The sequence below is a fragment of the Oncorhynchus kisutch genome, unplaced genomic scaffold (assembly GCF_002021735.2).
Source record: "Oncorhynchus kisutch isolate 150728-3 unplaced genomic scaffold, Okis_V2 scaffold727, whole genome shotgun sequence".
In the NCBI taxonomy this organism is placed as follows: Eukaryota; Metazoa; Chordata; class Actinopteri; order Salmoniformes; family Salmonidae; genus Oncorhynchus; species Oncorhynchus kisutch.
In genome coordinates, this window is record NW_022262672.1 from 188803 (window position 1) to 202500 (window position 13698).

The 13698-nt window shown below is 47.8% G+C and overlaps 1 protein-coding gene across 1 annotated transcript in view; it reads right to left on the reverse strand.

The window, feature by feature from the left end:
* LOC109885592 (glypican-6-like) overlaps positions 1-13698 on the reverse strand; it is a 434345-nt gene that overhangs the window by 43713 nt on the left and 376934 nt on the right. Inside the window, exons 5-6 of the mRNA XM_031816008.1 lie at positions 13373-13503; positions 8002-8151 (exon numbers count right to left, since the gene is read on the reverse strand). Coding sequence (XP_031671868.1) covers positions 8002-8151; positions 13373-13503 — 281 coding nt within the window. The remainder of the gene's footprint in view (positions 1-8001; positions 8152-13372; positions 13504-13698) is intronic.

The following is a 13698-nucleotide window of genomic DNA, read 5'->3' on the forward strand; positions in this document are numbered from 1 at the left end:
TGTTGTATCTCTGTGTTTAAAGGTATCTCTGTGTTTATAGGTATCTCTGTGTTTAAAGGTCTCTGTTTCCACCTGTTGTGTCTCTGTGTTTATAGGTATCTCTGTGTTTAAAGGTCTCTGTTTCCATCTGTTGTATCTCTGTTTTTAAAGGTCTCTGTTTCCATCTGTTGTGTCTCTGTGTTTATAGGTCTCTGTTTCCACCTGTTGTATCTCTGTGTTTAAAGGTATCTCTGTGTTTATAGGTATCTCTGTGTTTAAAGGTCTCTGTTTCCATCTGTTGTGTCTCTGTGTTTATAGGTATCTCTGTGTTTAAAGGTCTCTGTTTCCACCTGTTGTATCTCTGTGTTTATAGGTCTCTGTTTCCATCTGTTGTGTCTCTGTGTTTATAGGTATCTCTGTGTTTAAAGGTCTCTGTTTCCACCTGTTGTATCTCTGTGTTTATAGGTCTCTGTTTCCACCTGTTGTATCTCTGTGTTTAAAGGTCTCTGTTTCCACCTGTTGTATCTCTGTGTTTAAAGGTCTCTGTGTTTATAGGTATCTCTGTGTTTAAAGGTCTCTGTTTCCACCTGTTGTGTCTCTGTGTTTATATGTCTCTGTTTCCACCTGTTGTATCTCTGTGTTTATAGGTCTCTGTTTCCACCTGTTGTATCTCTGTGTTTAAAGGTCTCTGTTTCCACCTGTTGTGTCTCTGTGTTTAAAGGTCTCTGTGTTTATAGGTATCTATGTGTTTAAAGGTATCTCTGTGTTTATATGTCTCTGTTTCCACCTGTTGTATCTCTGTGTTTATAGGTCTCTGTTTCCATCTGTTGTATCTATGTGTTTAAAGGTATCTCTGTGTTTAAAGGTCTCTGTTTCCATCTGTTGTGTCTCTGTGTTTATAGGTCTCTGTTTCCACCTGTTGTATCTCTGTGTTTAAAGGTCTCTGTTTCCATCTGTTGTGTCTCTGTGTTTAAAGGTCTCTGTTTCCACCTGTTGTATCTCTGTGTTTAAAGGTCTCTGTTTCCATCTGTTGTGTCTCTGTGTTTAAAGGTATCTCTGTGTTTAAAGGTCTCTGTAGCCATCTGTTGTATCTCTGTGTTTAAAGGTCTCTGTTTCCACCAATATTAGAGCTTGCAATGTTGGGTTACACGAGCTTATGTGCCCTCCCCCACGCACCCCCCTCCAGCCCCCACCCAGCCTGGCATTATTCTGCACGTTTCATAAATTCGAGATGCGAAACAACATGGTGGTGTTTTGTTCTACCTTGGGTAAGGGTTTGTCAAAAACTAAAGCCTTTGAGGATTGGCCACCAGCATACATCATGTACAGTAACAGTCAAAAGTTTTACAACACCTACGCATTCAAGGGTTTTTCTACATTGTAGAATAGTAGTGAAGACATCAAAACTATGAAATAACACATATGGAATTATGTAGTCACCAGAAAAATGTCTTAAACAAATCAAAATATATCTTATATTCGAGATTCTTCAAAGTAGCCACCCTTTGCCTTGATGGCAGCTTTGAGCACTCTTGGCATTCTCTCAACCAGCTTCACCTGGAATGCTTTTCCAACAGTCTTGAAGGAGTTCCCACATATGCTGAGCACTTGTTGGCTGCTTTTCCTTCACCCTGCAGTCCAACTCATCCCAATCCATCTTGGGTGATTGTAGAGGCCAGGTTATCTGATGCAGCACTCCATCACTCTTCTTATTGGTCAAATAGCCCTGATACAACCTGGAGGTGTGGTGGGTCATTGTCCTGTTGAAAAACAAATGAAAGTCCCACGAGGCACAAACCAGATGGGATGGCATATCGCTGCAGAATGCTGTGGTAGCCATGCTGGTTAAGTGTGCCTTGAATTCTAAATAAACCACTGACAGTGTTACCAGCAAAGCACCCCTACACCATCACACCTCCTCCTCCATGCTTCGCGGTCGGAACCACAGATGCGGAGCTTATCCGTTCACCTACTCTGCATCTCATAAAATGGCAAATTTGGCTCTAAGGACAGATTTCCACCGGTCTAATTTCCATTGCTTGTGTTTCTTGGCCCAAGTAAGTCTCTTCTTATTATTGGTTTCCTGTAGTAGTGGTTTCTTTGCAGACATTCGGCCACGAAGGCCTGATTCACGCAGATGTGTCCAAACTTTTGACTGGCACTGTATGGTGCGCAGTAATCCGTCTTGGGGGTGCGGAATGGAATTATTAATATTTTATTATTCATTACATATGTTCAGGGATGGGGGGGGGGCGGGTTTCAGATGGTTGAGGTGCCGCTCTCAGGGAATTGTGGGGGATTCGCGGTGCACTGGGGCAGGGTGTTGACCCTGGGTGGTTCCTTGGGTCTCTCTAGATGGGAGTCTGTTAGATGACTAATGTAAATGGTATGGGGGTCTCTCTAGATGGGAGTCTGTTAGATGACTAATGTAAATGGTTATGTGGGTCTCTCTAGATGGGAGTCTGTTAGATGACTCATGTAAATGGTTCTGTGGGTCTCTCTAGATGGGAGTCTGTTAGATGACTAATGTAAATGGTTATGTGGGTCTCTCTAGATGGGAGTCTGTTAGATGACTAATGTAAATGGTTATGTGGGTCTCTCTAGATGGGAGTCTGTTAGATGACTAATGTAAGTGGTTCTGTGGGTCTCTCTAGATGGGAGTCTGTTAGATGACTAATGTAAATGGTTATGTGGGTCTCTCTAGATGGGAGTCTGTTAGATGACTAATGTAAATGGTTATGTGGGTCTCTCTAGATGGGAGTCTATTAGATGACTAATGTAAATGGTTATGTGGGTCTCTCTAGATGGGAGTCTGTTAGATGACTAATGTAAATGTAAGATAAAATACAAAATATATGAGTACATAAAATATATAATAGCTGACAATAACAACATGTATATTTGAGTACATAAAATACAATATATAATACCTAGCAGCATCACACACTACAGCAGTACAGCTAGACTACAGCCTCCTGTAGCAGTATCACACACTACAGCAGTACAGCTAGACTACAGCCTCCTGTAGCAGCATCACACACTACAGCAGTACAGCTAGACTACAGCTTCCTGTAGCAGCATCAGACACTACAGCAGTACAGCTAGACTACAGCCTCCTGTAGTAGCATCAGACACTTCAGCTAAACTACAGCCTCCTGTAGCAGTATCAGACACTACAGCTATACATCTAGACTACATCCTCCTGTAGTAGCATCAGACACTTCAGCTAAACTACAGCCTCCTGTAGTAGCATCAGACACTACAGCTATACATCTAGACTACATCCTCCTGTAGTAGCATCAGACACTTCAGCTAGACTACAGCCTCCTGTAGCAGTATCAGACACTACAGCTATACATCTAGACTACATCCTAATGTAGCAGTATCAGACACTACAGCAGTACAGCTAGACTACAGCCTCCTGTAGCAGTATCAGACACTACAGCAGTACAGCTAGACTACAGCCTCCTGTAGTAGCATCAGACACTACAGCTATACATCTAGACTACATCCTCCTGTAGCAGCATCACACACTACAGCAGTACAGCTAGACTACAGCCTCCTGTAGCAGTATCAGACACTACAGCAGTACAGCTAGACTACAGCCTCCTGTAGCAGTATCAGACACTACAGCAGTACAGCTAGACTACAGCCTCCTGTAGTAGCATCAGACACTTCAGGTAAACTACAGCCTCCTGTAGCAGCATCAGAAACTACAGCTAGACTACAGCCTCCTGTAGCAGCATCACAAACTACAGCTATACATCTAGACTACAGCCTCCTGTAGCAGCATCAGACACTACAGCTATGCATCTAGACTACAGCCTCCTGTAGCAGCATCAGACACTTCAGCTATACATCCTCCTGTAGCAGCATCAGACACTACAGCCTCCTGTAGCAGCATCAGACACTACAGCTAGACTACAGCCTCCTGTAGCAGCATCAGACACTACAGCTAGACTACAGCCTCCTGTAGCAGCATCAGACACTACAGCTATGCATCTAGACTACAGCCTCCTGTAGCAGCATCAGACACTACAGCTATGCATCTAGACTACAGCCTCCTGTAGCAGCATCAGACACTACAGCTAGACTACAGCCTCCTGTAGCAGCATCAGACACTTCAGCTAGACTACAGCCTCCTGTAGCCACATCAGACACTACAGCTATGCATCTAGACTACAGCCTCCTGTAGCAGTATCAGACACTACAGCTATGCATCTAGACTACAGCCTCCTGTAGCAGCATCAGACACTACAGCTATGCATCTAGACTACAGCCTCCTGTAGCAGCATCAGACACTAAAGCTAGACTACAGCCTCCTGTAGCAGCATCAGACACTTCAGCTAGACTACAGCCTCCTGTAGCCACATCAGACACTTCAGCTAGACTACAGCCTCCTGTAGCCACATCAGACACTACAGCTATGCATCTAGACTACAGCCTCCTGTAGCAGCATCAGACACTACAGCTATGCATCTAGACTACAGCCTCCTGTAGCAGCATCAGACACTACAGCTAGACTACAGCCTCCTGTAGCAGCATCAGACACTACAGCTAGACTATAGCCTCCTGTAGCAGCATCAGACACTTCAGCTAGACTACAGCCTCCTGTAGCAGCATCAGACACTTCAGCTAGACTACAGCCTCCTGTAGCCACATCAGACACTACAGCTATGCATCTAGACTACAGCCTCCTGTAGCAGTATCAGACACTACAGCTATGCATCTAGACTACAGCCTCCTGTAGCAGCATCAGACACTACAGATATCAATCTCTCTGAGAGTAATGTTGACAAGTAGGAAGAGGACAGATCCACCAGACAGATGAGATGAGATAAGAGGCAGATTGGAAGGAAGGCTTACGCTGTGTTGCATTGTCCTCCACACTGTCCTCTGGGAGCAGCAGAGAAACAGAGAAGAGAGGGATTTAATAGAGAGGCAGATGAGAGAGAGACACAGAGAGAGACACAGAGAGAGACAGAGAGAGACACAGAGAGAGACACAGAGAGAGACAGATACAAAGCAAGGAAGGCTATGAATACATGCATTAGTCTGGAAACCAATAGCAACCATAGAACGTGATAAATAGTTCTGGCAAGATATTCAATTCCCCTCCTCTCTCTATGGGAGTCTAAGCACCTCTCAACTCATGTTATTACACCTGCCTCAATCATTATGTATTATAACACATTAAAATTATCTTTCCAATCTACATCTTCTCTAAGACAATGTCCTGGTGTTATCATCATGGAGGAGTAATGTACTATCCTGGAGGGGTAATGTACCATCCTGGAGTGATAATGTATCATCTTGGAGGGATAATGTAACATCCTGACGGGTAATGCATCATCCCGGAGGGGATAATGTATCATCCCGGAGGGTTAATGTAACATTCTGGAGGGGTAATGTATCATCCCGGAGGGTTAATGTACTATCCTGGAGGGGTATTGTATCATCCTGGAGGGATAATGTAACATCCTGGAGGGGTAATATAACATCCCGGAGGGGTAATGTATCATCCCGGAGGGGTAATGTACTATCCTGGAGGGGTAATTTATCATCCTGGAGGGGTAATGTATCATCCTGGAGGGGTAATGTAACATCCTGGAGGGGTAATGTATCATCCCGGAGGGTTAATGTACTATCCTGGAGGGGTTAATGTATCAATCTGGAGGGGTAATGTATCATCCTGGAGGGATAATGTAACATCCCGGAGGGGTAATGTATCACCCCGGAGGGATAATGTATCATCCCGGAGGGATAATGTATCACCCCGGAGGGGTACTGTATCATCCCGGAGCGGTAATGTATAATCCCGGAGGGGTAATGTATAATCCCGGAAGGGTAATGTATCATCCCGGAGGGGTGATGTACCATCCCGAAGGGGTAATGTATCATCCCGGAGGGGTAATGTAACATCCGGGAGGGATAATGTAACATCCTGGAAGGGTAATGTATCATCCGGAGGGATAATGTATCATCCTGGAGGGATAATGTATCATCCTGGAGGGAAAATGTATGGATTTTTCAAGGATTGCTTAAAAGAAAATTGGGTGTTGTAAATATGTATTGACATGCATATGTTGTTTCCTTGAGCTCTTTGTTCCCATACAACCCTCCATGGTGTGACCACCTGCTCTTTGTTCCCATAAAACCCTCCATGGTGTGACCACCAGCTCTTTGTTCCCATAAAACCCTCCAGGGTGTGACCACCAGCTCTTTGTTCCCATAAAACCCTCCATGGTGTGACCACCAGGTCTTTGTTCCCATAAAACCCTCCAGGGTGTGACCACCAGCTCTCTGTTCCCATAAAACCCTCCATGGTGTGACCACCAGCTCTCTGTTCCCATAAAACCCTCCAGGGTGTGACCACCAGCTCTTTGTTCCCATAAAACCCTCCAGGGTGTGACCACCAGCTCTCTGTTCCCATAAAACCCTCCAGGGTGTGACCACCAGCTCTTTGTTCCCATGAAACCCTCCATGGTGTGACCACCAGGTCTTTGTTCCCATAAAACCCTCCAGGGTGTGACCACCAGCTCTCTGTTCCCATAAAACCCTCCAGGGTTTGAGCACCAAGGTAACAGTAGAGTGAGAGAGTGCTTGAGAGGAGAGAGCACACTTATCCCTGCACACTTCACTCTCCCCTGGGGAGATGACAGGATGGTGGGAGACCGAGGCTGTGTATGAGTCAACACAGAGCCATGGCCTGAACATGGAACTGAGGATTCAACTGAGAGGAGGGGCTGGGGTCCAAATGGAGCCCCATTTCCTTTATTCTGCACTACTTTTGACCAGGGCCATCAAAACTAGTGCACTATATAGGGAATAGGGTGCCATTTTGGACTCAGGGAAGGACTCAGGGGATAACATAAAAGTGATTTAATCTCAACTATCTCTCTGCTGGTTCTCTCAGTAGACAGTATGATCCCACACTTCCAGAGACTTCTATAACGTTGGTCTGATATAGAAGATTCTGGTCTCTTGTCTACATCTGAGACTAGAGTGGTTCTCTCCCTGCCACCCTTCCTTCTCCTTCCCCTAACCACAGATCTAGGATCAGATTATCCTGCACCCAACCCTAACCACAGATCTAGGATCAGATTATCCTACCACCAACCCTAACCACAGATCTAGGATCAGATTATCCTACCCCCAACCCTAACCACAGATCTAGGATCAGATTATCCTACCCCCAACCTTAACCATCAGGTGGGTGAAAGATATCTGATACAGGACTCATGGTAAGGGGAAATGTCTAGAGTAGAGTATCCCTTCACTGCCCTCCTCCCTCTCCCCCTCTCTTACCAGTCTGTCCTTCTCCCTGCCTTCCTCCCTGTCCTCCTCTCTTACCAGTCTGTCGTCCTCTCTTACCAGTCTGTCCTTCTCCCTGTCCTCCTCTCTTACCAGTCTGTCCTCCTCCCTGTCCTCCTCTCTTACCAGTCTGTCCTCCTCCCTGTCCTCCTCTCTTACAAGTCTGTCCTCCTCCCTGTCCTCCTCTCTTACCAGTCTGTCCTCCTCCCTGTCCTCCTCTCTTACCAGTCTGTCCTCTTCCCTGGCCCCCCCTACCAGTCTGTCCTCCTTCCTGTCCTTCCCTCTTACCAGTCTGTCCTCCTCCCTGTCCTCCTCTCTTACCAGTCTGTCCTCCTCCCATCCCACCAGTCTGTCCTCCTCCCTGGCCTCATCTCTTACCAGTCTGTCCTCCTCCCTGTCCTCCTATCTTACCCGTCTGTCCTCCTCCCTGTCCTCCTCTCTTACCAGTCTGTCCTCCTCCCTGTCCTCCTCTCTTACCAGTCTGTCCTCCCCCTTGTCCTCCTATTCCACCTGTCTGTCCTCCTCCCTGTCCTCCTCTCTTACCAGTCTGTCCTCCTCCCTGTCCTCATCTCTTACCAGTCTGTCCTCATCCCTGTCCTCCTCTCTTACCAGTCTGTCCTCCTCCCTGTCCTCCTCTCTTACCAGTCTGTCCTCCTCCCTGTCCTCCTCTCTTACCAGTCTGTCCTCCTCCCTGTCCTCATCTCTTACCAGTCTGTCCAGGCTGGTGCCAGCGGCCGTGGTGGGTCTCTCCTCTGGGCTGTAGGGTCTGAATCGGGCGTTGAAGACATCAGAGATCCCCCTGGCTGATCTGCTGCTGCCCATCCCAGACGGCTTGGGCTGACCACACCCCTGGAACACCTGAAAGACCACATAGAGACACACTCTGTTAACTTACTGTCGAGAAAACAAACCTACTTTACAATCCGCCAGGTAGGACAGGGATACCACAGATGTGCATTAGTTAGATCGAGGAGTCTTGTTATCTAAAAGGGATTACTACAATGTCAACCTCAACTCGTCAAATATCAACCGATTTGACAATAATAGCCCAGCACCATTCAGTAGACCTACAGCCCAGCACCATTCAGTAGACCTACAGCCAAGCGCCATTCAGTAGACCTACAGCCCAGCACCATTCAGTAGACCTAGAGCGCCATTCAGTAGACCTACAGCCCAGCACCATTCAGGAGACCTACAGCCCAGCACCATTCAGTAGACCTACAGCCCAGCACCATTCAGTAGACCTACAGCCAAGCGCCATTCAGTAGACCTACAGCCCCATTCAGTAGACCTACAGACCCATTCAGTAGACCTTCAGCGCCATTCAGTAGACCTACAGCGCCATTCAGTAGACCTACAGCCCAGCACCGTTCAGTAGACCTACAGCCCAGCACCGTTCAGTAGACCTACAGCCCAGCACCGTTCAGTAGACCTACATCCAAGCGCCATTCAGTAGACCTACAGCCCAGCACCATTCAGTAGACCTACAGCCCAGCGCCGTTCAGTAGAACTACATCGCCATTCAGTAGACCTACAGCCCAGCACCGTTCAGTAGACCTACAGCCCAGCACCATTCAGTAGACCTACAGCCCAGCACCATTCAGTAGACCTACAGCACAGTACCATTCAGTAGACCTACAGCCCAGCACCATTCTGTAGACCTACAGCCCAGCACAATTCGGTAGACCTACAGCCCAGCACCATTCAGTAGACCTACAGCCCAGCACCGTTCAGTAGACCTACAGCCCAGCACCATTCAGGAGACCTACAGCCCAGCACCATTCAGGAGACCTACAGCCCAGCACCATTCAGTAGACCTACAGCCCAGCACCATTCGGTAGACCTACAGCTCAGCACCATTCAGTAGACCTACAGCCCAGCACCGTTCAGTAGACCTACAGCCCAGCACCGTTCAGTAGACCTACAGCACAGCACCGTTCAGTAGACCTGTGCCCAGCACCGTTCAGTAGACCTACAGCCCAGCACCATTCGGTAGACCTACAGCCCAGCCCCGTTCAGTAGACCTACAGCCCAGCACCGTTCAGTAGACCTACAACGCCATTCAGTAGACCTACAGAACCGTTCAGTAGACCTACAGCCCAGCACCGTTCAGTAGACCTACAGCCCAGCACCATTCGGTAGACCTACAGCCCAGCACCATTCAGTAGACCTACAGCCCAGCCCTGTTCAGTAGACCTACAGCCCAGCACCATTCAGTAGACCTACACCCCAGCACCGTTCAGTAGACCTACATCCCAGCACCATTCAGTAGACCTACAGCCCAGCACCGTTCAGTAGACCTACAGCCCAGCACCGTTCAGTAGACCTACAGCACAGCACCGTTCAGTAGACCTACAGCCCAGCACCGTTCAGTAGACCTACAGCCCAGCACCATTCGGTAGACCTACAGCCCAGCCCCGTTCAGTAGACCTACAGCCCAGCACCGTTCAGTAGACCTACAACGCCATTTAGTAGACCTACAGAACCGTTCAGTAGACCTACAGCCCAGCACCGTTCAGTAGACCTACAGCCCAGCACAATTCGGTAGACCTACAGCCCAGCACCATTCAGTAGACCTACAGAACCATTCAGTAGACCTACAGCACCATTCAGTAGACCTACAGCACCATTCAGTAGACCTACATCCCAGCGCCATTCAGTAGACCTACAGTCCATTACCATTCAGTAGACCTACAGCCCAGCACTGTTCAGTAGACCTACAGCACCATTCAGTAGACCTACAGCACCATTTAGTAGACCTACAGCACCATTCAGTAGACCTACATCCCAGCGCCATTCAGTAGACCTACAGCCCATTACCATTCAGTAGACCTACAGCCCAGCACTGTTCAGTAGACCTACAGCACCATTCAGTAGAATTACAGCCCAGCAACAGTCAGTAGACCTACAGCCCATTACCATTCAGTAGACCTACAGCCCAGCACCATTCAGTAGACCTACAGCCCAGCACCATTCAGTAGACCTACAACCCAGCACCATTCAGTAGACCTACAGCCCAGCCAGCACCATTCAGTAGACCTACAGCCCAGCACCATTCAGTAGACCTACAGCCCAGCACCATTCAGTAGACCTACAGCCCAGCAGGGGGGGAGAGGGGAGGAAGGAATGGGGGAGGGAGAGGGGAGGAAGAAGCAGGGGAGGAGAGGGGAGGAGAGGGGAACGGGGAAGCAGAGGGGAGGAAGGAGCAGGTAGGAAGAAGCAGGGGAGGAGAGGGGAACGGGGGAGCAGAGGGGAGGAAGGAGCAGGGAGGGAGAGGGGAGGAAGATGCAGGGGAGGAGAGGGGAGGAGGGGGGAGGAAGGGACGGGCAGAGACATCTATCTCCTCAGAAACATGGGTCTGTTCTTGGAACGGGGGAGGGAGAGGGTAGGAAGGAGCAGGGAGGGAGAGGGGAGGAAGGGACGGGCAGAAACATCTATCTCCTCAGAAACATGGGTTTGTGCTTGGAACAGCTTGACTCTCAGTCATGTCGTGATTCATACTACACTGTAATTTGTGGTTTGGCCTCATTCAGCAGCAAGGGGGTTTGAAAACCATTTCCCAATACAGGATTACATTTGAGAGAAATGTTACGAAACCATTAGGACTTTCTGAAACTCCATCATATTGACCGTGGACTTAACTCACCCTGTCTGACTTAAATGGTATCCATTCTAGACACAAGGCCAACAGACACCAGGGTGTCAGCTGTTATGATGAGTGAACTTATTGAACAGAACCTTACTGAATGTAAAGAGGTTCTGTTATGGAGTTCTAATTTCCAAGGCAGATAATATTGAGTTTTCCGGTCATGTCCTGAAAGTTGAAATATTTGTCCAGAATGGGCCTGATCAACAAAAAAACAAGCTTCTCTTTAAAAAAATAAACATAACTAGTACTTACCAACAGAGAGTTTGTCAACAGAGAGAACATTTAAAAGTTATAATTACTCAGATGAATTGAGCAACTTGCACCGTCAGGATAGCAGCAGTCTATATGGTAAATAATATGAAGCACTAATTAAACATTAACAGGTCGGAAACAGAGCCCTGTGGAACACCTGAGCTGTGTTTCAACACTCAGGTCAGAAACAGAGCCCTGTGGAACACCTGAGCTGTGTTTCAACACTCAGGTCAGAAACAGCCCTGTGGAACACCTGAGCTGTGTTTCAACACTCAGGTCAGAAACAGAGCCCTGTGGAACACCTGAGCTGTGTTTCAACACTCAGGTCAGAAACAGAGCCCTGTGGAACACCTGAGCTGTGTTTCATCACTCAGGTCGGAAATAGAGCCCTGTGGAACACCTGAGCTGTGTTTCAACACTCAGGTCAGAAACAAAGCCCTGTGGATCACCTGAGCTGTGTTTCAACACTCAGGTCGGAAACAGAGCCCTGTGGAACACCTGAGCTGTGTTTCAACACTCAGGTCGGAAACAGAGCCCTGTGGAACACCTGAGCTGTGTTTCAACACTCAGGTCAGAAACAGAGCCCTGTGGAACACCTGAGCTGTGTTTCAACACTCAGGTCGGAAACAGAGCCCTGTGGAACACCTGAGCTGTGTTTCAACACTCAGGTCGGAAACAGAGCCCTGTGGAACACCTGAGCTGTGTTTAAACACTCAGGTCAGAAACAGAGCCCTGTGGAACACCTGAGCTGTGTTTCAACACTCAGGTCGGAAACAGAGCCCTGTGGAACACCTGAGCTGTGTTTCATCACTCAGGTCAGAAACAGCCCTGTGGAACACCTGAGCTGTGTTTCAACACTCAGGTCAGAAACAGAGGCCTGTGGAACACCTGAGCTGTGTTTCAACACTCAGGTCAGAAACAGAGCCCTGTGGAACACCTGAGCTGTGTTTCATCACTCAGGTCAGAAACAGCCCTGTGGAACACCTGAGCTGTGTTTCAACACTCAGGTCGGAAACAGAGCCCTGTGAAACACCTGAGCTGTGTTTCATCACTCAGGTCAGAAACAGAGCCCTGTGGAACACCTGAGCTGTGTTTCAACACTCAGGTCAGAAACAGAGCCCTGTGGAACAACAGGTGTAGTAGACCTCACAGTGAAATGCTGAATACAACAGGTGTAGTAGACCTTACAGTGAAATGCTGAATACAACAGGTGTAGTAGACCTTACAGTGAAATGCTGAATACAACAGGTGTAGTAGACCTCACAGTGATATGCTGAATACAACAGGTGTAGTAGACCTCACAGTGAAATGCTGAATACAACAGGTGTAGTAGACCTCACAGTGAAATGCTGAATACAGAGGGGAGGAAGGAGCAGGGGAGGAGAGTGGAGGAAGGAACAGGGGGAGGAAGGAATGGGGGTTAGTATGCCATGTCGTACAACATTCACCAAAATACAAAGCAGTGGACACTATTTCCCTGCTTTTAGGGCCCATAATGCAATTTTTCAGAAAATTATTACACTTAATTATTCACATCATTCTTAGCTAAGTGATGTAGTCATTGTGTGCTTCAATGGACGTTGTTAATTCTGGCTATCTATTCCGATATCAGAGCACTCTCACATAGAATACCTGATGATAAACGAACGCTCAACACCCGTTGAACGCGGCCGGTGTCAGCAAACGTCGGCAACAAAAAAGCGTACTTAAATTGTTTTCCAGCAGCACAGTTACAGTCAGCAACGCTCTGGATAACATGAAAACAGCCTAACCAGCTCTGCCAGGGCGAGTAGAATGGGCAGAGTGAGGTGTTCTTTCATTTGTGTCTGGAAGTAGCTAGCCAACGTTAGCCAGTTAGCTTCAGTGCTTGATTGTCGTTGAGCGCTTGGATCAACTCTACTCCTCGGCCATAGCGTCCAGAATGGCTCTGAGAGCGAAACGCTCTGAATTTACAGAAAGACAATCTGACAATGCTGTTGTCTTTACCTTAGCTGAAACTGTCATGCTGTTGTCTTTACCTTAGCTGAAACTGTCATGCTGTTGTCTTTACCTGAGCTGAAACTGTCATGCTGTTGTCTTTACCTTAGCTGAAACTGTCATGTTGTTGTCTTTACCTTAGCTGAAAATGTCATGCTGTTGTCTTTACCTGAGCTGAAACTGTCATGTTGTTGTCTTTACCTTAGCTGAAACTGTCATGCTGTTGTCTTGCATGGTCATGATGGCTTCAGAGATCTTCACATCTATGGGTTCCATGATGGCTTCGATGTTGAAGGGTCCCTCCAGCCGGTCAGCTACCAGCAACATGGCATCTGTAACAACACACACACACCCTCCAGCCGGTCAGCTACCAGCAACATGGCATCTGTAACAACACACACACACCCTCCAGCCGGTCAGCTACCAGCAACATGGCATCTGTAACAACACACACACACCCTCCAGCCGGTCAGCTACCAGCAACATGGCATCTGTAACAACACACACACACCCTCCAGCCGGTCAGC